Genomic DNA, 24,413 nt, shown 5'->3' on the forward strand with positions numbered 1-24,413 from the left:
AGGTAGGAGTAAATTCCTCTTATTGGTGAGCTATTCCTTTTTGTTGTCTGTTGTGAGGTTTCTTGCACTTTCCTTGACAGCTTTCTTGCACTTTCCACTTGGCCAATCATTGCCAAAGGCAACTTACAGGATTTGCAGGCTTAGCTGCTGGAATTAGTCTGATGCACCGCTTTGTAAATGTGTTCTTGGTGTTTTCCTACCATAACTGCTTTGCAGTAATTCCCAAGAAATCACAGAAGGGCTTCTTGGACTGCCAGCACCAACCAGACTGTACGTGGAATCTGCCAGCACCAATTCCTTCTTATGCCTCTTACCCCAGAGAGACGAAGAGGCAAGAAGGTCCTGGGAGGCCAGAGCATGGATAGGAGAGACAGGCAGTTCCAGCCTGTGGAAGACTGAATCCCTGTGAGGGAGGACATCTCCCTCTGTGAGCACTGAAGATGACTTTGGATTCAGATTAGGGTTCCTTTCTCCTCAGTTTTCTTTAAATCTGAACAATGTCTAACTTAGAGAGCTAAAGGATAAAAAATATCTCTTTCATAGTATATCGCCTTAAAAATATGCAGATCAAAGGCATATAGACTGAAATTAGTGTGCAAACTGACGTCCCTTAGAAGCTTTGCCTGTGCATACAGTTTATTACAAACACAGATCCAAATCTATCAAGACATTGAGATTTAAAAAAAAAAAAACATGAGAAAATGAAAACTTAGCTTGAAAAATCAATCTAACAAGAAATCCCAGTGTCTTCCAATCTTCACGTTTGTTGGCTTTTCAGTAGAAAAGCTTATTCATATTTCTCCTCCTTACCTATGTTTACCTTAAAACCCATCTCCCTACTCTTTCTTGGGGGATGCTTATATTCTCAAATTCCAACATAAATAATTGGTCTTTTTGTGCCCATGTAGATGTAGTTCAGTAGTGTTTTAACATGCTTTTCAGTCTGTCAGCACTGCCTTGTGAGCACATTTGATCTCAGAGGTAGATGGCAGAGCCGCTCCCCCACTTAGTCTTTCTCTTTAGTCAATGCAATTCCTAAGACACATGTAATATCTATTAGAGACAGTGCATATCTTCGTCTTGCAGCTGTGGTTGGAACTTACCTTAACAATCACACAAACACAAAACTAGAACCAGGAAAGAAGTTGCACTTTCCTGTTACATAGTTTCTCCATCGGTAGCAAAGCCTCACAAAACCTCTCAGTGGGGAGTTAAACTGTGACATGGAGCATATCTCCATGAAACATGTAAAGTTAGAGAGTGAATAGACCAGGTCCTCCACTGGCTAAAGCTCAAGGTAAGCCTAGTGAAACCGAAGCAGCTGGGGTTGCTGACAACAATTGCAGATACAGCCTGTTCAGGTGCCTCCTTCAAGGCATGCCCATTCTTTCTTACCTTTTTGACAGAAATGAGGTAGAGAGGCCATATAAGCCAGGAAGGATCTCCAGGATTCCCATGTACCAAATAATTTTATTTCACTGTGGCAGAAAAGAGTCAAAGGACAAACTGCATAAGGGTTGTAGAGTTGTATCCACCTAGGCATCTGATCTGAATCTGAATTCTCTCAGTGCCAGGAGGCACACAAGGCGCGAACATCGTTCTTCCACTTTGATTGGTCTGCAGCTGCGTGCTCTGGAGTCCCAAGGGCCACAGCGCAGTCTTCTGTTGGTTTTTTCCTCAAGACATGACCGATCCAGTTCCATCTCCTCCTCCTCACTTCATTACTGATTTTCTCCATCTCCGAGTTGATGCTCGTCGTTTCTGCAACTTTTTTTTTTTTTTTTTTCCGGGAGGAGGTAGTTGGCCTCCTGCCCAACCCCCATGACTTGGAGGGCCAGTGGTTTTTCTGTCAGGGTGGCCTTCCCTTAGGCTGCGTTGGTTCGCGGCACCTTCTTCAATTTTATCCGGTGCACCCTCCAGAGAGGGATCCCCTATCCACCACCCAGGGGACGCGCCTTCTAGCCGTGCAGCCCCAGCCGAAGGTCCACCTAGGCATGCTGGAGATTAACTCCTGTTTTACATATCTTTATGTTTCTTGTGTTTACTTCTGTCATGTAATTTTTGCAATCTTGATCTGTTGAACTTGTTTTCTGTTTGGTAACTTTTATGATGTGTTGTCACCTTGGCTAAACATATAGATAAAATAAAAAGTTGGGAGGAATAATATAAATAAGGTTATTACCATTTAATAAGTGAGTCACAGTTATATGAAATACAGGGGCATGGGGCATCAGCTATGTATAAGTCAGTAAGGCAAATACAATCTTGGGCTTCATTACACTAACAAGAAAAATAGTATTAGTCACCTCTATCCTACCAGAAACAGAAAGACATTATTTCATATCAAAATGAAACTCATTTCACTATTAATTTTCCAAATTTTTTGATAAGCAGAAGGTCCTTTTATTGAAAACCAGACTTTTAACTCTTCCATTTACCTTTCTCAATCCCATTTTTGGGAAAAAATCTTCCTCACAAAGTCCATAGCTTACAAAAAATCTGAAATAGGGAAGATGGAAGGAAACATAATCAATTCTAAGGACAGCTCTTGCAGGCTGCTCTTCCTCTCTTCCTCCCAAAGCCGTGGTCTTTTTTTTTTTTTTTTTTTTTTTTTTTTTTTTTAACAGTCTTACTCTTTTCTTTAAATATGAGTGATCCAGAAGAGTTATCCAGGACAAATGTGCAGAGGGACCTGTATCTCACTCTGTGAAACTGCAGACTTTAGAATTTTGAAGCTGCTCTGGGAAAGAGAAACACACAATCCATTTGCTACAGGTTTTGGTCTCTTCTTTCAATTCAAATCATTTTTGAAATGGCTTTCTTAATTTTTTAAGCTGCCTCTGAATTTGTTGCATCTGTCCTCACTTACCTGGTCCCCAGCATGCTTTACTCCTTGCCTGTATTATCCCAAAGCAGAAAGACCAACAACCCTTGTTCATTCCCTGTTTGCCCCTTCCCACCTTCTAACACCACAGGCTGTCACACCATACTCTCTGCTACTATGCTAATGCTAAGGGAGCTCTGTTTTAAAAAGAAAATCAGGATGCCAGATCTGGAAATGTCTCCTGTAACACATCTTTAATAAGTTAACTGGAGACTAGGAAGTGAACTGAAGGAAGCTGGAGCTGAACATTACCCATGCTGAAGTTGTGGAGTTAAAATAGTCCCTCAGGCAAATGAAAACAAAAAAATTGTATTATTTCCTGTATTGTGTTTTCCAGAAAACCTTTTTGTTGTGACTGAAACGCAACTAGAGACTTCCTTCTCAACTGCTGAAGGACTTATTGAGGCGGCCCTTACAAATGCATAACTTTGCAGAACCAGGAAGAGAATCTGAATCCCCATGTCACACACAGTCTACAGTAAAATTTACACTGATATTAAGGCAACCCAACACCCCCTCTCCACCATCCCATCACATTACTTGACAAATCCACCAGAAGGACTGACCCTCACATAGCACTTTGATAAATCATTCATGAACAAATTTTCTTTCACCTTTACATGTGGATTAGGAAGAGGGGAGGAAAGGGGAAAATGTGGATGTCGTACCAGGAACAACACAAATGCAAATACTGTCGCATGGAGAGCTGAAATTGCCCAGCCTGCTTTCCCAATTTATCTAGGAGCTATACATGCATTTGAGAAGGTGTGTCTGTTTGCTGCCTTTTCTGCCTAATACATCAACAGAAATGCCTGCATCATGTCTGCTCTCTATCAAGCATTTGACTGAGGAAATAGTACTTCTTCACCTACAGGCATTCAAACCTAAGTTCCAGAGTGTAAAGTCATTTCTTGTGCACTATGGGGACAACAGAGCAGTCTCTGTTTCCTGAAAATGTTGGTCAATATGACTTAACTTTCAGATAGTAGCATGTTAAAGGGGACTATTTCTTGTACAAGGCTGAAGACTGGCAGGAAGTCACCTATGGGACTGCGCTTTGAGCATGTGACAAAGCCAAAATACTGTCCAGAAGATGGACTAACTTCAGCAAGGAAGGGAGACCCCAGTTTGCAGGGAGACAAGAAGGGCTGATGTAGAACCCTTGTGTACAACGCTGTGTTGTGCAGGTTTTTGTTTGGGTGAATGTCATGGTAGTTATGTTCATGGATTCACCTGGGAAAAGCTGCCTTGGAGATCAGCAGAGGCTGCAGAACCTGTATGCTGTTCCCACAGTTCCCCCTGTACCAGAAGTATCAAAACTTGTGCAAATAAAGACCAAGCTTACCTCCAAAGGTCCCAAGTCCATGAGAAGAAACCTTGGACCAGGTTTGCAACGTACTTATCTTGGGAGGAAAAGCAGCTGCTGAGAGCTCCCTGGCTCAACACACGTCTGTAAGAGGAAGCAGTGCTCGTTCTCTCCCACAGACAGGCCTGAGGCAGCATCTTCATGTACGAATTAGGTCCATCATTATTATTTTTACTACAGTGTGCACCCTCATGGTAATGCACTGGATTTTGCTCCTCAATATTTCACTTTGAAGCCCATCCTTGTGATTTTGTGCAAACGCTTGCTTACTTTCTGTGCAGAGAATCTGCTATGGTATTTCTGAGAAATGCACATTTCAACACATAGCTTAAGAAACAAAAAAGCTGAGAAGGGGCATGACATCTGAATTTGACTGTAATTGGGTCTGAACTGTTTCCCAAATAAGATGCATAGTGAAAAATACATAGAAACAAAAGAAAGTGACCCCATTGGGGAAATGGAGTGGTAAGATTCTCTATAAAAATGAAAGAAGAGATTTCAGGAGCATTTCTCTCCATAGCTATAACTGATGAGTGACAGTGGAAAGCAAGACAATGAGAAAGCAGTCTTATTTCTGAGAGTGGCAAGTTCTGATGCACCGTATGCAGCACAAGCTGGCTCTGAAACTGTATTGTTTTTTTTGTGGGATTCCTCAAGTTTTGTATCTCTCAAAATAACCTCCTAAACACACTGGTTTTAACCTTGTGAGCCAAAGAGAAAACTGCAAAAGAACTGACTGAATACTGAAGAAACAATTTTGAAATTAGGAGTTAAGAATTAACCACAAAGAGTTTGCCAAACAACAGAAAAATTTGAAGTTCAGACTGAATTTATAAAGGAGGAATAGCAGTTCAATAAAAGTACCAGGAACAAAGACCTGAAAGTAGGAAGATGAGTGAAGCTCTCGAAGTCACAGACAAGCAAGAACATTACCTTGGTGTGCACAGATGGCAGTAGTGCACGATGAGGGATGACCACAGTGGATTCATTCAGTTCCAGGGCAAAAAATCTCCTGAACAGTAGTTGCACAAGCATTGCACCTAATAAAGTCTGGTTTCCTAGAGGGTTCTGTCTTCTTGGTCCACTGAAACTCCAATTGTGTTACCCTAAAGGGAATTTTAATTGAACTACACTAACATTATTCATCCCAGCTAAGAATGTTATGAAGGTGCCAGTCAGTATATACATCTTAGTAGACATCACAAAATCCACCTGTCAGGTCAGAGGTTTTTAAGGTGTGTGACAATGAAGTTTTGTTTCCAACATATAAGCATTTTGATGTTAAGATGTCATGTTGATTCCCTGTGCAATAAGGGGTAAATTAATATTGAAGCTTCTCCTGTAGTGGAAGGTCTTTAACAGAGATATCCTAATCGAGTTTCTTTCTTTTACTTGGCTAATTTCTGTAGCCTTACAGAAACTTGAGACATCTAGCCATCTGCCAATTTGATTGAAATTGGCCAAAGGTCCTGAAAATGTTCTGGGAAACAGACAGATGTTTACACCAGCGGACACATTATTATTGTATAACACATATTGCATAGATAAGAGGTCGTTATTTAAACAGGGGATCTTTTCTACTAACTCCTGACGGTAAAGGTTGGAGTGATTTGACTGACCAGGATTATTTCTCTTTTCTGGATATATTCACAAGGCTTTGGCAAGTGCCCTTAGTAAAGCAGAGCACGTGTCTGTGCATAGTCACTGCTGCTTCTGGAAAACACTGTTTCTGCAGACACAGGTTGGCTTGTGTTCAGCAAGGCCAGAAAATACTATCAGTTTTTGAATGTTCACAGGGTCAAACATTTGCATAGCTGCCATATTACTCCAGGGAGGGGAAAAAAAAATGAAAGCATTTCCAGGAGAAACAAAACTGCAGGACAAGAATGGGGTGTGTATAATTTGTAAAGATCTCCACAACTTCTGGACTCCCATCGTCTAGTTTTGATTAAGCATTTCCTTACTGCTTAATTCCAGAGCTAATAAATATGGTCTCAGTTCTCTATGATTTCCATTTGCTGCTGCTTTTGCTATAAATGTACATTGGCCCTCATTTGTTTGATAACAAGGTCCTATCCTGACTCTTCCTTGATATTTACTTCTTGCAAAATAGAAACTTTTTATGTCTACAACATTCCTAGTTCACTTTACACTAGAATGTTTCTGGGATGGGTTTATCGTCCACAGCTGATAACAAGTGAAAGGTATGCCATGGATGGCTCATCTAACTTAATGTGCCACCACCCCCTCTGGACACTTTGGCCAGGATAAATCAGATAGTACATCTTCTACCAGTAATGGCTAATGACTGCTTTTCAACGCACTATTAAGCATTTTGGGATCCATGCAGACCCATTGTATACCTGAAGGATTTCTCACTGCTACCAGACTATAAAATTACCAGTGTGACCATGCTAATTGGGGAAGTCTTCCTCTTCTTTACAGATTTGCCAGTACAATCCTCCGTGCCTTTGTTTGTACATATACGTGTATATATATTTACATGTATCTATTACATATGATATGGTATGATGTGATATGATTAGTATAATCTCAAAGGTGCCTGGTCCTAACTTCACCAGACTGCCTCCTTGCCATATGTCCTTGCATCCTGGTACAATTCTGGGCAGGGCTCATCGTTATGGTACTCATGCCTCAGGTCTTATATTGATGTCCTGAGTTTTAATCCAGTTTCTGTTGTGTTGCTGCCCAGTAGTGAGTGGTACTCTCATCCAGAAGGGGCAATGTGAGCTATCCCATTAGCTTTCAACTGTATTTGCCCACTGTCTCAGAATGCTTTTATTGTACATTGTCCCACCTATCCACGTACTGCCAGTACTATTTATATCTTATCAACCTCCTGGGCTGCATTGGGCAGAATCTTGCCAGCTGGTTGAGAGAAGGAGGGATCTTTCCCCTCTACTCAGCACTGGTGAGGTACCTCCAGAGTGTTGTGTGCAGTTCTGGGCTCCTTGGTACAGGAGAGATATGGAGCTATTGGATCAAGTCCAGCAAACAGCCACAGAGATGATTAAGGGACAGAAGCATCTGTCACGTGAGGAGAGGCTGAGAGAGCTAGGACTGGTTAGCCTGGAGAAGGGAAGACTCATGAGGTGCCTTAGCCTTGTGTATAAATACCTGAAAGTTTATTTTCTTGCTGTTTTTCATGTTCCAGGAAGTTTCTAAACTGCTTATTGTAAGGTATGGCTGAGATATCCCAGAAGAATAATATATCTTACACATGCCCTGTTCTCACAATATTCTGTAAGTATCTTCTGCTATTCACCTGGTTATTCACACTTTTTAGGTTCTTATATTTTCAGTAGAATATTTGTTGGACCATAGTGTCCACATTCTTGGTGTAGGTCTCTGTTCCACTTCTGGAGATCCTACAGATGTTCCCTTGGTCTGCACTTCTGCCAGCAATGGCAAGTGGCTGTTTTGATCCCACACCTGCCTGATCTATCTAGATTGTAGTTTGTATCTGACATCATGCTCCCCCAACACTGCAAGTGCTTTTCTAGGCTCTTTCTTCCTTCAAGGCCTGCTGTCACTTTTCTGCCTTCAGGCTCGCACATAAATTATTCTGAAGACTTGTAAGATTATGTACTGTTCAAGCATTTTACTGAGGCATGATTGATGTATGAACAGAGAATATTTAAAGATTATTGTATAGTTGTATATATTGTTGTATATATCGTTAGAACTGCTACTTGTTTGTTAACAACTGCTTTTCTGATCAGCTGAGTCAGCTAAGGGGGTTTTTGTGCAAGAAACAATGATTCTAGTGTCAAATGTCTGCAGATACCTATTCCACCTAAGCATTGCTTGGGCAGTGTGACATTTAAGTGAATATACATAGTTCAGGAGACCTGAAAATACGAAAGGGACCAGAGGTGAAAAAGAAGGCTCTGATTTAAATGAAGGACATGACCTAATCCACACTTAATCTAGGAATGGACACAGGGCTTTGATTGAAATAAGGAGGTCCTGGAAGGACCGAATTTTGATCCAACAGTCTTTGCCTAAGAGAGGGGATGTTTTTTAGTATCTTCTAAAATAGTTGTGAAAGGTTGCTATCAGAGGAAATACTCTCTAAACTGGGTCTCAGCTCATGAAGTAAAACTGTAGTCATCCTAACAGTAAAAGCCAGCTTAGTGACAGGAAGGTTTTAAACAGATGGGCTTGAATCTTAAAAAAAAAAAGAAAAAACAAACCACCAAACAAACCAAAAAAACCCCAACAACAAAAAAACCCCAAAGTAGCACGGTGCTTTCTGGTTTGCCTGAATGTTGTTAGGCAGGGTGGAGGATGTTGTTAGGCAGGGTGGAGGTAGGCTTATCCCAAGCCCCAGTGCTCCACCAACGGCTTCCAGAACCCCCTGGAACTCCTGCTGCCACCACAAAACACTGCTGGTTACTAAGGAGCAAAAACCTCACTGCCATCTACATCAGTGCTATCAGAAGTTTTTGTTGTTTAAACTGAAACAGAAAAAAGGGACACATCTCCTTTCTACACAGGTGCTTTGTTAAGGGCCATGTTAGTAAAAGTTCAACACTGATCCTCAGATTAGATTCCAAGGGAACAACAAAAGAACCAAACTATGAAACAAACTACATGGGATTTTCCCCATAGGTGTTTCCACCCTTGGAAATGGGAACGTAAGCCCTAAGTATGTCTCACAATACGTATCAAATTTTCCATTACTTTGTGATAGTGATGTGTGACAACAGTTTCACAGAGGGAAGGGCTTGGCCACGTTGTGGGAATAATGAATATATTTTATGATCTACAGTTACTGGATTACATAAACAAGGAAAACCTTGTTTCCAGTTACAGGGAATTTTTCTCAAATTTGGTATAAATTGCTGACATTTCTGGTCAGAGAACTTATAAACCAGCATGTACATCTGTGATCTTAACACTCAAGTTTCTGCATTACCTTTTTTTTTCTTTTCCTTTTTTGACTTCTAAAGATGGCAAAAATACAAAAGCCATAAGGATACTCGAAAGGAAAGTGAACCTTCTGATACCAAGTCTTTAGAAAACTGATCCCTACAAGCAGATGGGCCCCACCTTGCAGCAAATTGAACAAATAAAGAATAATTTATCTTTAGGTGCAATAAGCATTATACGAAAGTTTGCCGAAGGCTGGATAATTCCATAAAGCTGCTCAACAAGAAGCCAGAAGTGATTAGAAATGAAAGATCTCACAACACCACCCTAAGTACTCAGCTTTTAATCAGATTATCAGACAGCAGGGCTTTTCTTAATTGATATAGCCTTTTATCGAATGAGGGTGTTATCTCATTGGTGAGGTCATAAAATATGAGTCACACAGAGTCAATAGGATAACTAGCACAAAGGCGACACTATGCATTATAGAGGCTAAAAATATTGTAGGTCTTGTAGGTGCTGTTTACTTTAAGGCAACTGGTGAGAGTTGTGGCCCTCTTTGACCTTCAGAAAAAGCTGTTTTAACCTCGTTTTAAGCTATGTCTACTGTTCAGAGTAATTCTGCTAGTCATGATTTGATATTGTTGCCTTGGGAATGCTGTGTAACATTTTGAATTCAGGGCATAATTTCTCATAAACAACTGTAGTTCCACTGATTTTCAGTTGCTACATAGCTGAGATTTTGATTTAGCTAAGCTGAATGCGTTCTCTGAACACTGAGTTTTGTGTTGTTAAACTGGCAACAAACTCACTCATATTAGGTAAAGAAAAATGAACATTATGAATGAAGTATTTCACAGTTTTACCAAAATTTTATCTTCAGAATGTCTGCCAGTCAGCACTGGACTTATTACATTGGAGATCTGGCTGTGATGACTCCTGGTTTCATAGCTGAATTCTTGTATGACTTTTGGCAAGACTCTGGCTTTGATTTTGTACAACGGTTAGGTACCTAACTCTTTGGTGTTGTACTCCTGCATGAAAACCAGTGCCTTAGAGTTTTCTTAGCTTCCTATTTTTTTTTTTTTTTTTTTGTCTATAAATTAAAGAGAGAATGAGTCCATAAACAAAACCAAGGCATTCAGCTAACACTTAGGAGAATCCTAGCAAAGCCCGCTGATAAAAAAATACTTCCAAACTGGTGCCATCACCTAGCTCCTAATGCTTTAAGTCAGAGAAAACAATGAACTGTGTTACAAGAGCCAGTCACAAGATCAGCATGCAAACAACTTTCTTTCTGAAATTATTTTTTAAACCAAACCAAAAATCTTTGTTTAAAACATCTTGTGTACATATTGGAAATGTTTTGTTTCACTTTCAGGCCCTTAATAATGCTTTTAAACATAGAATTATGCAAATATAAAAGGCAGAAAGAAAGGGGATTTTTCTTATCGTAGAATATCTCAAGTTGGAAGGGACCCATAAGGATCATCAAGTCCAACTTGTTGGTGTCTAATTCATCGGTGGTGGTAGTTAGACACCCATCTTTCAGGAATTAATTTCAACCTGACAAATACACACAGAGCAGAAGTGCCCAACTTCTTGTTACAGTGTGCTGGATTTCATTGTACAGCATCCCTAGCACATAGAGTACAGAGCAACTCAGCTTCACTGTTTCATTACAAACACCATCAGGGGTTGGCTTACCAGGCATACTGAGACTATGACTTCTCCCACCTTTCTTTCCACTTAGTTACTTAATGCAATGGCTTAATGTCAGCCACATCAAGTGTAATGTTTTGTCTTATGCCAGAAATGGTGTTAAACATGTCCAATGGATAAATAACTTTGTTCTGTTAAAAAGGAGCAACAGCAGCTTCCAAGCAGCAATGCAACAAGAATGACCAGAAGAACAGAAGGTATCAGCTGACACAGGAAATTAATAAGCCTTAAAGATGAAACAAATTACGTTCATTATAAATTTGCAAGGAAAAAAAACCTCCCAGTGTACCCTACAAAATGACCTGAAGCTTCAGCTTCAAGTAAGGTAAAAACCGCAAAAGACCATCCCACACACTACTAAAGCCAACAGACTGCAAAGGAAGCATTCACAGTTAACATAGGTGCCTCAGATCCCTAATTGTATTATCAGAGAATCTGAATGGTCTTAAGAGAATCAGAAACCCTAAGCAAAGAGCTTCTCCCTGCCACTGACTGAACAGCTTAAGATTATACTGAACAAATTTCTGCCCTCCTAGACAGAAGTAAATCCCAACTACCACCTTACTGCCATTAGACCCATTCTGTGCATACTGCCCTCAACAGATCAGGTAGTAGAGCACTGCTTAAGTCAACATTGACATTATTGATGAAAAGATTGTGTGCAATAAAAAAAAGAGATCATTCAGCTAAGAAGCCGAAAGTTTAATTTGAATGTCGATTCTTAGATTTGAAAGCTCCACTGTCCTTACAAAGGCACTCCAGCAAAGCCAGAAATCGATTCCCTGTTTCAAGACATATGCATATGCACAGAAGTTCATTGTATCACTGGGTAACTGTGTCATACTAAAGACCAGTGTAGTAATAAATTTTAAAGAACATTAGTTCACTTAGTTGGTGTATGTGAGATAATAAATAAACAGTATATTGTCCAAATGAGAACTGGATAATCTCAAGTTACAGAGGTTTATCCTAATAATGAAGTACAGGTACTGAATGGCTTAGAGAATTAATACTGAAATGTGAAGTCTTATTTCTACCACACTGAGACAACTCTGAGCCTTAGCTCCATTGACTGTGATTTATCATCTCCCAACTGCTATGTGGTACAGTTCAACCTATGCTGTAGTTCAGTGGCTTCCTATTAGGACAACTGCTATCAAACCGCAACATTGCTAACAGCCTTCCAGAAAGGCAGCTCTTTATACGGTCATGTAGAATGACCTAATTTCCAGGTTTCCAAGGAGGTGAATGCAGCTCAGCTTTTTAGGTATGTTGCTCAAGCCTTATGCAGATTACACTGAAAGAAGTACTCAACCCACAGATTTTTATGATAGCATCTTTATGCCAGCAGGGAAGCAATGGGTGTGTTTCTGGAGAATTTCAGGCAGAGTTTGAGCTCATTGCCTGACTGGAAGTCACATAGCCTGTGTTAATAGCCCTTGCAGTGGTAAATAATACAGGTGATACCAAGGTAAGACAAGAGCAAACAACCCAATCAATCTCTCTTTCACCTCCTCATTCCACAGGCTTGAATTCTTCTCCCACTATCAATGGGACAAAGTGAGCCATTGCTGAGGGCTATGGCAATAGTGTGGCTGGCTCAGTTGTACAGCAGTAGCCATCATGAGGTTCTAGGTTTTCTGCCATCTCCCAACTGGCGAACTCTGCAGCAGCAGTAAATAGTCATAAAACTCAACTTCAGGGTTGCAATACAGACACCTGAGCTGGAAGATCACGTTCCCTCTAAAGTCAATGGAGGGAGTCGAGCTCCTCCAGGGGAATATTTACAGCATCAAACTTAGCATCTTGCTATTCTCCCCTAGCGGTGGAAGACGTTGGATACTGCTACATGAACACATGCACCTGGTGCCCTTCACAAGTATCTGGCATTGCCTGTGGTTTCACAGGTAGAAGGACACAAATTCCCCTGTTCATGCATCACAGGTATCCTGGGCCATTTAAAGGGCCACAAGGCTTTTTCATTGGCACTATATTGAGGCAACTAAATCCTACTTCTGGGGTCTAAAGAAGGATGTCCAAAATCAGGCTGTGCCTGGGAGTCCCCAGTTCTCCCAAGTGGAAAAAAATGACAAAGTGCTGAGGGAAGGAAGCATTTGTTCTCATTCTTAAGTAACAGCTCCTCAAGTAGTTTTCTTGAGGGATAACATGTTCCACTTTCAGCCCTGTTTGGAAAACAGAGAGGGCACAAGAATGTACAAAAATGTAAAGGACAAATATGATGTGATGCATCATCTATAACCATAAAAATGGTGCATCATCCATCCAAGCCCAGTCTTTTCTGGCCCACTGTCAACAGAGCCCATGGAAAATTCTATCTCCTGTTTTCAAGCCGTATAGACAATAACAGCCTGAATTTCCAAGCCTAAGTTATTGGTAGTCACAGGTACAGAGTAATTAAACAGATATATCAAGAGATAATATTTTTTAGTTCATTTGTCAAAGATTAAAAGGGAGAATTCTTGAAGAATGAAACAGGGACTACCCTTTTTCCAGATTATTAACATGTGATGTCCTCCCAACATGCTTGCTAAGATGAATACCAAATATAAATTATTGCTGCTGAATATTTATACTTTGATGGAACTATATTTGCTGTACTAGAGGGTGCAGCAAGAGGAGGAGTCCTGCTCTTGGTATTCTGCCTCACTGGAAGGTATTAGGTGTACAAGCACAGTGAGTTTCTATGGTCTTTGAAATCCACTTTGGCTTGGACAGTTATGTCAATGACTCATACCTGCTGAGGTTGAATTCTCATTGCAAGTATAAGCCCACTCCCCGAACAGTCTGGGAAACCCCTTCTGTAACCCCTGACAGAATTGCAATAGTATCCATAGTCTCTTAAATTATCCCATAAAAACGTAAATAAATTGTATCTACATCAACAAAGCTTGCAAAATGAAATGATAAACAATCATTCATGGAAAGCAAGCTGACAACCAATACATTTTCCCTTCTCTTACACCAAGAATGTAAGAATATACAGTGTTCCATTCTTTGAGCCTGTTGAGTCCATTTTAATATTACAGGAAATAAACTAAATTGAAGTATCTTTTCCATTCTTTGGTGTATATTAAAATTTACACCGTTAAGTATCTAGGAGGTGCTACAGTGGTCTAACAAATTCAACATCCTGGTGCAAAAAATCTCACATCAGCCAAGTAAACAATAGCTTAACCACACTGTAAGTTTCTATCTAATTCCTGTCAATTAATAATCAGCAAATGACGTATGTAGCTTATCTAACAGAACTGAAGACATTCATTGTCCATATAGCTGAGCAATTAATGTCTTTCTGAATTTTACCTTACTTGTAGATCTCCCTTTTCTATCATTACAAACATTTTCCAAATCATATCTGGCTTCATGATATGAGAGGGAACTTTCAGCTGGCTACTAATGCTTTAAATTCTCTGTGTTGGTGAATAAAATGCAATGTTTTCTTTTAGATTGACTCTTATAAGTGTACTTTAAAAAGGAGGAAGTCACATTTTATGGATCTATAACTTTATTTTTCACCAGCTTGTTATTTTTCCCTTATCTGTGTTTATTCTCTTCTTTATGGAAAAAGATCTCATGAACTCCATATAACCACTCTGTGACAACACCTTCTGATGTGATGACAAACCAATGTACTTGCTCTTGGAACCGTAATGATCCACTGTATCATCAGAAAAGCCAGTCACATAAAACAAAGACAGGATTCCCATCTCTAGATGAAATATAATGGTTTACTAAAGATCAATCCAACCAATTTTCTACCAAAATGCAGCAGCTTCAGCTTTTAGAAACCTATCCACGTTTCAGAGAGGTCTTTAATCCTGTGTTTACATATATCATCTTGGGTCAATTGGGATCTGACTATGAACTTTTCTCGTCACTAAAATAAAGCCTGAAATCCACTGCCAGGCATGAACATTGCAAGCACCCCAAGCTTGAAAATTACATGAAGTAATAAAATGAACATTCTCATTAAAGAAAAATAATTTTCTCCTGTTTTCAAGTCAACTTGCAGGTAAGTTAAAGAAAAGAACTCAAGCTAAGAAACTAAAAAAGAAAAATAAAGTCACAGTAAATGACTGGGAATGAGAACTGCTCACTTGAAAACTACTGTATTATTGAGTTGGTATGTTTTACCACATCTGCAGCTAGTAAAAAAAGCTACAGGTATGTGCACTGTAAACAAACTGGATCTTACAAAATATGTCCCTATTTGCCACCTCACATCTCATGCACTTTATAACGAAAACTACTCAACCTTTTTTGAGTAAAACAGCATATGTTTCTTTACTAACAATGATTCAGAGCAACAAGCTGTTGCGAGAATCTATAGGATCTCATTTTCATGTTGCTTCAAATATTTGTTCATACTTCAACCAAAAAGAAATAGGGATTTCCAGGCAGAGAGAGACTGCAATAAACAAGACCATGTTTAAGGGTTCAGTGTGTTTGTCACCTGGACAAAATCCACCCATGGATTGGAAAGCCCTTAATTACAGTTCAGCCTAGAGACTAACAGGGCTCTGCAGGCCAACAAAAGTTGGCAGGTGAGCAATCTGCCAAAAAGTTCAATGCAGAACAGAAGAAAAATTAATGTTGAAAATATATACTGGCAAGTCTAATTATTCCACATCCCTGGTGCCATTAACCTGGGAAGTCAGATGTTAGTTCCTCCCTTACAAGAAATCTAACTGAGTTTCTACACCCTCATACTCATTGCACTCACAGCCCAGAAGGCCAACCGTATCCTGGCCTGCATCAAAAGAAGCATGGCCAGGAGGCTGAGGGAGGTGATTCTGCTCTGGTGAGACTCCCACCTAGAGTACTGCATTCAGCTCTGGAGACCTCTGTACAAGAAAGAAATGGACCTGTTGGAGCAGGTCCAGAGGAGGGTCACAAAAATGATCAGAGGGATGGAATACCTCTCCTATGAAGAAAGGCTGAGAGAGTTGGGGTTGTCCAGCCTGGAGAAGAGAAGGCTCTGGGGTGACCTTATTGCAACCTTTCAATACTTGAATGGGGCTTATGAGAAAGATGGGACAGACTTTTTAGAAGGGCCTGTAGCGATAGGACAAGGGGTAATGGTTTTAAACTAAAAGAGGGTGGATTTAGACTAGATATAAGGAAGAAATTTTTTACAATGAGCGTGGTGAAACACTGGAAGAGGTTGTCCAGAGAGGTGGTAGATGCCCCATCCCTGGAAACATTCAAGGTCAGGTTGGACAGGGCTCTGATCAACCTGATCTAGTTGAAGATGTCCCAGCTCATTGTAGGGGGGTTGGACTAGATGACCTTTAAAGGCCCCTTCCAATCCAAATTATTCTATGATTCTATGGTTCTTAAGTCCTGGTTTCAATTGCTCACTCATATTGCATGTATGCCAGCTTATTCCCAGGCTCTTTTCGGAAACAGACTGAGTCCACCCAGGGTGAAACCTGAATTTGACAGATACCTCCATTTGGGAACTTCTCTCCCAAGGCACAATGGAGAAACCCATGTTAGGACGAGCCCCCTGTAACCTACATGGTCCTTTATCATTATCCAACCAGGTCTTAAATCATCAAATGTCCTAGTCCCATGCCCAAGGTTCACAACTCAAGTGTTTGGCATCATGCTTTAAGACACCACTCACCCCTCTCGTTGATTTGTGCACTTTAAACTGAAAAAGGCTCAAACCAAACATAGAATGATTATGTTTTAGTAACACAGAAGCCCCACATAGCACCCAGAGGAAATCAAGATCAAGACCTTCCCAACATGAATGTGGCCAGTCTGCTCCAGAGGAAATTAGCCTTGGCAGTCAGAGATTGTTTGGATAATGTCTTTAGCTGTGAAGGCTCACATCAGATTTTTGTTTCCTCCTTTGATTTCTCCAAGGGCATCTCCAAGCCCTTCTTCTCTTTAGGACAAATATAATAATAAAAAGACAGAGGCTCTTTTACTTTCATATTTTGTCTTGTACTTTTGGGTTTATATCCTGTTACTTTTCTGCTCAGTGTTGGCATAGGGATGTGGCGCAGAAGTAGTTTCACTTTACTTTCGAAAGTTCAGATGAGTGGCAAATGGAAAAATCAATGAAGAAACAACCCCACATATGATTAATTTTAGAATAATCAGTGGACAGGGGCTTAAAAACTTTTTACAATGGAATTAAAGTAAGTAACTGAAATTTTTTTACATTTTGTTAGAAAACTGGAACTAGCTGTTTTCAGATGAGAAGAACAACCCCCTTTTTTTGTTTTGCTCTGTGGGGCTGCTGCCTAAGAGATGGATATGTCAAGTTATCATTCACAAGCCTCTGCAATATTGGCATCTGTGGAGGTCAGATGGGACATCTCCAGCCTGCCCATCAGTTGTGGCAGACCTCATTTGTTGTCATGTGATCATGCACATGAGGACAATTGATTCCAGCACTGCCGTGCGTGCCTTTAACCAGGCTGTGTTGCTCACCATTTGTTTGTACAGGAGGAAGCATTAGGTGGTGTGGGCACCACTTACTTCCTGCACAGCTGCTCCTCGTCTCTTCAAGGGAATGGAGCCAAATAGGAACAACTGTGAATGTGGACCGTGCCAACAGGATACAAGCGGCCCACCTCTGCGGACACCATTTCTTTTTTTTTCCAGGAGCTGATGTGTAGTCAGTGTTATCATAAAGGAATATGGCTTGCCACTGGCCATGGGTGCACACAAGCTGACCGACTGGCCCCATGGGCTCTGAGTGCTGATACCAGCCATGCAGAATTGAATCCTGTAGTCTCCCAAAAGATTTCCACCTCCCTGTTAACCCTGAGTGATGGTGGCTTTCTGTTGGTGGGCATGCCCAAGGGTATCAACGTAAAGATTCTTACCGACTGCTTGGACAGAGACCCTAAACGTATCATCATGAAGGTGAAGCCTTTGCTACTTTGGAGTTAATAAGAATAAGTAAGAGTCCTATTATTGACTTTCCCAAGGCCTCTCTCTCTTGAACAAGTCAAGTCAATACTTTAGTGAGATGATTTTATATAGCTGGTTAAAAAAAAAAGAAAACTAATGAAAACTTTTATCTTCTTTTTGTGACCACAGATGTCTATTTCTTGTAATACATTCTATATGTTGTCAGGAATACAGACTTTTAAAAACTGAACTGAAAACTTGATTTGGGGCATAAGGAAAACATCTGGAAAACACTAACTATTCTGTCCAAAGTGGTGTGGGCTCATCACCTTCTCTAACTACACCATTTGAACATGTGAGAGGTACCATGTACCTTTTCCATGCTCCCACAATTTCCCCAAGCAGTTATTTTCTCTGACGTATCTGAGTGCAGACTGTTATTGCTGATACTCTCCCCTTGCTACCAGGAAGAGGCTGAATCATCACACAAAAAATAGCCTAAGTTGCATTCCTCTTTCACCATATCACTTGCTTGGTCAGACTATGCTGCAAGAGACAGAGTGTGGGTAATAAAACCATGTAAGTAGCAATGGCGAGTAAAGGGGGGGGTGGGGGGTGGAGGGGAGAAAACGCATGCTGGTTTTTTTATCAGTTCATCTAGCCAGGGGCATCAGATAAACATAACCATTGACACAGAGATTTGTTGAGTTGGAACATCACCCAGGCTTGGCTTTTGGCACCAGTACAGGAAGAAGTAAGATTGTCCGACTCAGTAACTTCGAATGGGTTTCTATTTCTCTGGTTATTAACTGGCATCTGAGAGCTGCTAAATCAGTGAATTGTTATCATATTTGGGTCTGAACTCAGCAAGCTTGACTTGCTCATCCAGTTACTGTTGCATGTGCTTTGACATCAACTTTAGTAAGGAAGAGGATCTGAACCAGGAACTCCTATAAACAATTTTTCTTTCAAATCAGATTAGCAAGTCAGAAATACCAAGTGACGAGAAGGCTTCCTTCACAGACTTCCTTTAGCAGTCCTGAGCCAATGACATCAGGAGGACACAGGCCTTCATATCCACCCAAACAGGTAGAAAAGTTGATTTACTGTCATCATGAAAGCTACAGTTTTACCTTCACTTCAGCAAGCTATGGAACATAATTAGAGATGTATTAAAGTCAGACATACCTTCCTGATTTTAAAAAAGAAAAGAAAAAGGTGTTTGGAGGAAATGTTCACCCCAAATCTGGATTAAAAAAAAAAAGGGAAAATATATGGCGGAGGGAATGAACCTGTAATGACTTTGCTTGCTGGTTTTGACATTAAGGTTCTTCACAGGCAAAAAGTGAGCTTTCCAAGCAAGCAGATGGAGAGCTGCTTCTTTTGGCTGGGGGTGAAGGAGATATAGGGATAGAAGCAGAAGAGTTGTATCTTTTTTGAAGTGGACTGGTTGCTAGAAAGATCTTTTTAGCAAAATTATCCTGGCATAATATTCCTGACCAGTTCTTCTAGTAGCAGCCCTTGTATTGATAGGAATCTAGCAACTTAGAGATGCTCAGCAAGAGACTCAGAAAGGTCCATGCTTTGAAGTGTGGTATGCTGACTGTATAGCTGCACATAGGCATCACATCTACAAAATATACTCTTTGAAGAGCCAGATACACTGAAGCCTGTGGTTCCTCATCAAGCAGGCATGCAAGACATGCTGAGGAAGGAATATTTGGCGAACATATGGGAGAGCAGTTTCTCTTCTAAAAATAACAGAACAGTTTCCCTTTCTTTTCTTCTGTTGAACTCTGATGATACTGGCCCATCTCAGGATCTACATCCTTTTTTTGGGCTGGAGCTCCAGGATGAAAAATCAGAGTGAAAGCAGGAGGATATTATGAGCAATTTAGGAAACTGCAAGTATCCAAACTGCTCCCAACTGAAGAGAGAGCTGTCCAGCCTAAGAATTTTCATCCTTATGTCTTTTCTTTTCCATCTTTCCCCCAAAAATTTACCTTACAAATATCTTCAGACCATTGCCATTACAAAAACATTACTGCTACATTTTAAAATTTCTCTATATAGCAAATATGCAATAATAATAATTCCAAAGTGTAGGATATTTCTACTATAGGCATCACATTAAAAGCTCTAGCATCTATAAAACTGGATGGGTTATTTTCCAAAAAACAGTTTACAGAAGGGATTTCACATGCATTCTGGTTTACATTGGTCTAACACAACCTTTCACACCTAGCCCATAGCATCCTACCCAAAGTGGAATCAGGAATTACACAGACGAGGTGAAAAACTTGGTGTGAAATGCACTTAACTGAGTCTCTGAAATCCAGCACTTAAATTCTTGCTCCTTCTCTATTAAGAGTGGAGAGAGGCTCTCCCAGGAGGTCATTCAGCCCACCTAAAATCTGACTGGAACACGAAGTATAGCTAGACCTGAAGTTACCATTCTGTAGCAAACACCGTTAAAGCAGCATTCAGAACTGGCTTCTGACACCTGACCCAGGAAGATCAGTGTTGCTCCTTTGACTTGATCTATTTTAACTCACATTATACTGCTGGAAAAATAGAACTAAGCCCTGTACATCCAGTATTTTCATGCACAAGCTCTAGTTAGGGTTGTCATCTGTCATCAGTGTGGTGGGTCATTACCCACAGGTATGGTGTTTCTTCTGTCAATATTTGTTCAAGTCTGCAAATAAGTGGATTACCTGCATGTATATGTTTTTGTGATGGTTTGCATGTTAAATTTGTTGTTATCAGATCACAGAGGGTGTAACACAAATTTAACTACATTCATTTCAAAGAGATAAGCTCCTTTCTCACCCTGGTGATTTACCACAGACTGTTCACAGTAATATCATCTCTGGGACAGAGACAAGATCAAAAGACAAAATAAATGACAGAGCAGGAAAAAATTCTACTTCTTTTACTTTTCTAGGTATAATATACAATAACATAGCCAAAAGATTTTTCATCAGAATAATTTTTAAAGATAAAAATGGCTTTTTGAGTAAATGTAAAAAAAAATTCCAAAGGAAATGAAAAGAAAAAAACTCAAGAGAAATGCCTTTTTTTCCATTCTCATTTTCATAAACTTCTGAAAGGTCAGGGAGAAGAATGCGCTGAAGATGTTAATTTGACACTTCTCACACATCTTTATTACATATCTGGTGGAAAGGTGATTTTCCACCATGCTTTCACTGTATGAATTTTCTTACAGCAGTGGTTCCTACTTTAAAGTGAGCAGAGCTTTAAGGGAAAGAGTCACAGAGGTGAACAGAGGATTACACACTTTTCTGTCATGCCTGGAAAACAACCTATAGCACCTACCTTACTAAGCTGTCATGGAAGTCAAAATTGTGTTGAGCCATTAAATCAGGATCTTCCAGTCAATGGGAGAGTTTAGGTGCCTTTGAGGTTCCTGGTTCAGCATTAACCTCCATTTTCAGACAGTAAATGGTGGAGGTTCCTGACTTCAAAGGAAATAAGTATTTGCATTCATATCCTAGTACAAGAATGGTATATTCCACTGATGGTGAGGGAAACTTTATTTGGACTTGGCTGTGAATATTCATTCTTTTGAACCTATAAAGGGGACTTTCAGAGATGCTTACAGTCTAAATGCTTTCTTGAGCAACACCTGCTCTAACTCAGAAGTAAAGCCAAGGAATTTGCCAGATACAAGGACACTGAAATGCTGCACATGAAATGAGCAGCACGTTGAGACATTAAGTTCCAAGTGGGCGATGAAGTCCATTTTTAATGCTACACAGCACTACAGTAAGAGCTACCAGTAGTGGGCATTCGGAGAAGCACTTGCACGTGCTTGCACTACATTATGATAGCAATGAATATGAAAAAAAAAAGAAAAAAATATGTACTTCAAAAATAATCAGGTGAAAGGGATGAAAGAATGGGGGATTTTGCAAGTCTATAAAAGAAAAATAACCATAATTCTAACTATCATCTTTACTCCTGTACCTTATATTTATATATTTGCTTTTAATTTTTCTCTGTTTCCTGTTAATATGAAAATAATGCCTTTCACAAGCCACTTCCATTAGTTTTGTTCCCAAAGGAGTTTATTTCAAATTAAACTATATTTCTGCTTCTTTTACCCTTATTCCTTCTTCTGTCCATATTTTTCCTTTAAAAAACTATGAATTTCTTTTTCTAATTTATTTTAAACCAGGCAACTTTCTGCTTGATATTTTCTTGGCTAATGTCAACTGACTTTTTTCCCCTTCTTTATAAGTCCCTTTTTCTTTTTATGAGCTTCTGGCTTGCTTTCTTCTGATATACATATACCTATCTCAAGCCCTTTATTGTAACATTTATGGATTTCATATACGTGCACTCTACTGTCTTTATATGCTTTTTGTGTTCTCTTTAAAGGAAAGTACTTCCCTCTTTATTTTTCCACACACTGCTAACATTTTTATTGGCCAGAGATAGAAAATATCCCTTTGACACATTAGTGTGTCAAAGGTAAGAGTAAATGAGTTTGCTTTATTTTATTAGATATTAAAAATGGTTTACCTGTTTCTTAAAAAAAGTTGATTGATACTTTTTTTCTCTATACCGCAACCCATTACAATTATCATCTATGAAGTGTCCATGCTGCTATGGCTTCATACCTCTTCTGATTTTGGCTGCAATTCTAACATGCAAATAGCCGCACAATCAGCTTATTCCCAAAAATCAGGTGAAACAACCATAGCTGGTAGGCAGCATAACTTCTGTCTCTTTAGAAATATTTTAGCACATCAGCAAAAACAATTGTTCAGTGGAGGGCTTACATGCTTTAAGATTTTTTCCGCTTTCTCCCTTCCCACTACTGGTGATGCAGCTATCCCTCCTCCCTGGACTCACACACAAAATCCAAAGAGCAGGCCCAGATGGTGAGCTCTTATAGGTAAGCTCCACAACCTCCAGGACAGCAGGAACCTGTCACTAGATGCTGTGCCAGGTAATAGGCTGAAGTGTTGCTTCTGCTCCTCTGCACAGCAAGTATAGAAATACAGTGCAGCCCTGCATCCTTGGGAAGGTAAAACTGTTTTATCCAATAGCTTTGGGCTTTGGATCTGAATTTTGGGAGGAGTTGCTGGCTAGGAGACTCTCATTTTGAGAAATGCAACTATGAAATCATGGGGACTTCAGACATAGTTAAACTGGGGTGTGTTAAATCTGTTAAGGTCTACGCATCTTTTTGTACCATGGAGCATTACCTGGGGAGGGGTGATTAGTGCAAATTCCAAAGGGATAAACCACTTGCATAAGCTCAGCTTCTTCCCAGAGATCTGCATATGATCCACCACCCATCTGCATATGCACAGGCCTAATAGGAAGATAAAGACCTGTGTTGACATGGAGCAGGGATTCTTATTTAATCCTAGAAGTGACATAATGTTATTTCAGGAAGCCACTGAGCAGAACAAGGATACCATACAGTTAATTTGTGACCTCTGATTGTATATCTGTATACAGATGGAGATGAGTTATTTCTTTATGAGCCGTTCTTGTAATTACTCCTTACCATCAAAAGGTGTTGTCACCAGTGAACAAGGTCATTGCATCTGAAAGAGCTGAATGCAGGTGCTGAACCAAAGTTAGCTGTGCTAAGACTCTGTTAAGGTAAGAAGTTACTGTCACAAAAATTCTGGACTAGGAGGGGAAATGAGAAGTCATGTCTGGAGATATCTTGAGATTTGACATAGGGACCATGAAGAAAGCCAAGGGAAAAGAGGAAGAATATGTGCCATTTCTTGACTTCTATATTCATGATGTATATTACATATTGAGAACTCTAAACATTATCCTGTGTGCTTTGTTCTGAAATATCTAATCTTTTTTTTTTTCTTTTGATGAGAAACATGTTGTGTAACTGGGCTCCATAAAAGAACACATAAAAGTAGTATGCAAGGCTTGTGCCTAGGAGCAGCTAGCTGAATACTAGTCTCAAGCCAGTAAGAAATGTAGTTAATTACTAGCCAAAGATCTGTGATTTTGAAATATTTAAATACATGCTATTGTGAAAGGCAAGAATAATTTGGAGTAAGACCTGCTTAAATATTAGTAATCCACCAAACTTTAGAAATTAATCATAAACCCTCCCTAACACTAGAACTTTTCCTCCTTTACAGTGTGAGAAGGATAGAGTAGGATATCAATAAGGAGTGGAAATTCAGGAAATTATGTAAACTAGTGGCTGTAACCACACTAGGAAATCTGCAGTCCCTCCTGAATTCCACCACAGACTTTTGTGAGGGCAAAGAACAAGCTACCTGACTGCTCTTTCTCAGTATTCACATCTATTCAGAGTGTGAGATGGACTAGGGAGGGACTAAATTTCACTCTACATGTGTGTGATGCTCAGCATTATGGGGTTTTAACCCGCAGGTCTTTGAAATTATAATAACAAAAAAAAATCACATACTGTTATCCTTTTTACCTGAACTGAATTCTGTTCTGTTCCAGTTGCTGTTTCAGATTACTACCCAGCAAGATCCAAGAGCATGGCCTTGCCTCCATTCACTTCTTTCCTTTAGGCTGCTGCTTTCAGCCTGGCAGTGGGAGGATATGGGGTCCCCTTGATCCTGAGTATTTTCTTTTTGGTGCTCCTGTTTCTGTTCCAGGGAGGGC

At 40.0% G+C, this 24,413-nt stretch overlaps 1 protein-coding gene across 1 annotated transcript in view; it reads left to right on the forward strand.

Annotated features, from left to right (window-relative positions):
* The window catches only part of LOC309593139 (mucin-5AC-like), a gene marked incomplete at both ends in the record, with an annotated part of 95,829 nt that overhangs the window by 11,252 nt on the left and 60,164 nt on the right, over window positions 1-24,413 (forward strand). Inside the window, one exon of the mRNA XM_082317295.1 lies at window positions 4,072-4,270. Coding sequence (XP_082173421.1) covers window positions 4,072-4,270 — 199 coding nt within the window. The remainder of the gene's footprint in view (window positions 1-4,071; window positions 4,271-24,413) is intronic.

Source organism: Platalea leucorodia (assembly GCF_965183815.1).
Source record: "Platalea leucorodia genome assembly, chromosome: 7".
NCBI lineage: Eukaryota > Metazoa > Chordata > Aves > Pelecaniformes > Threskiornithidae > Platalea > Platalea leucorodia.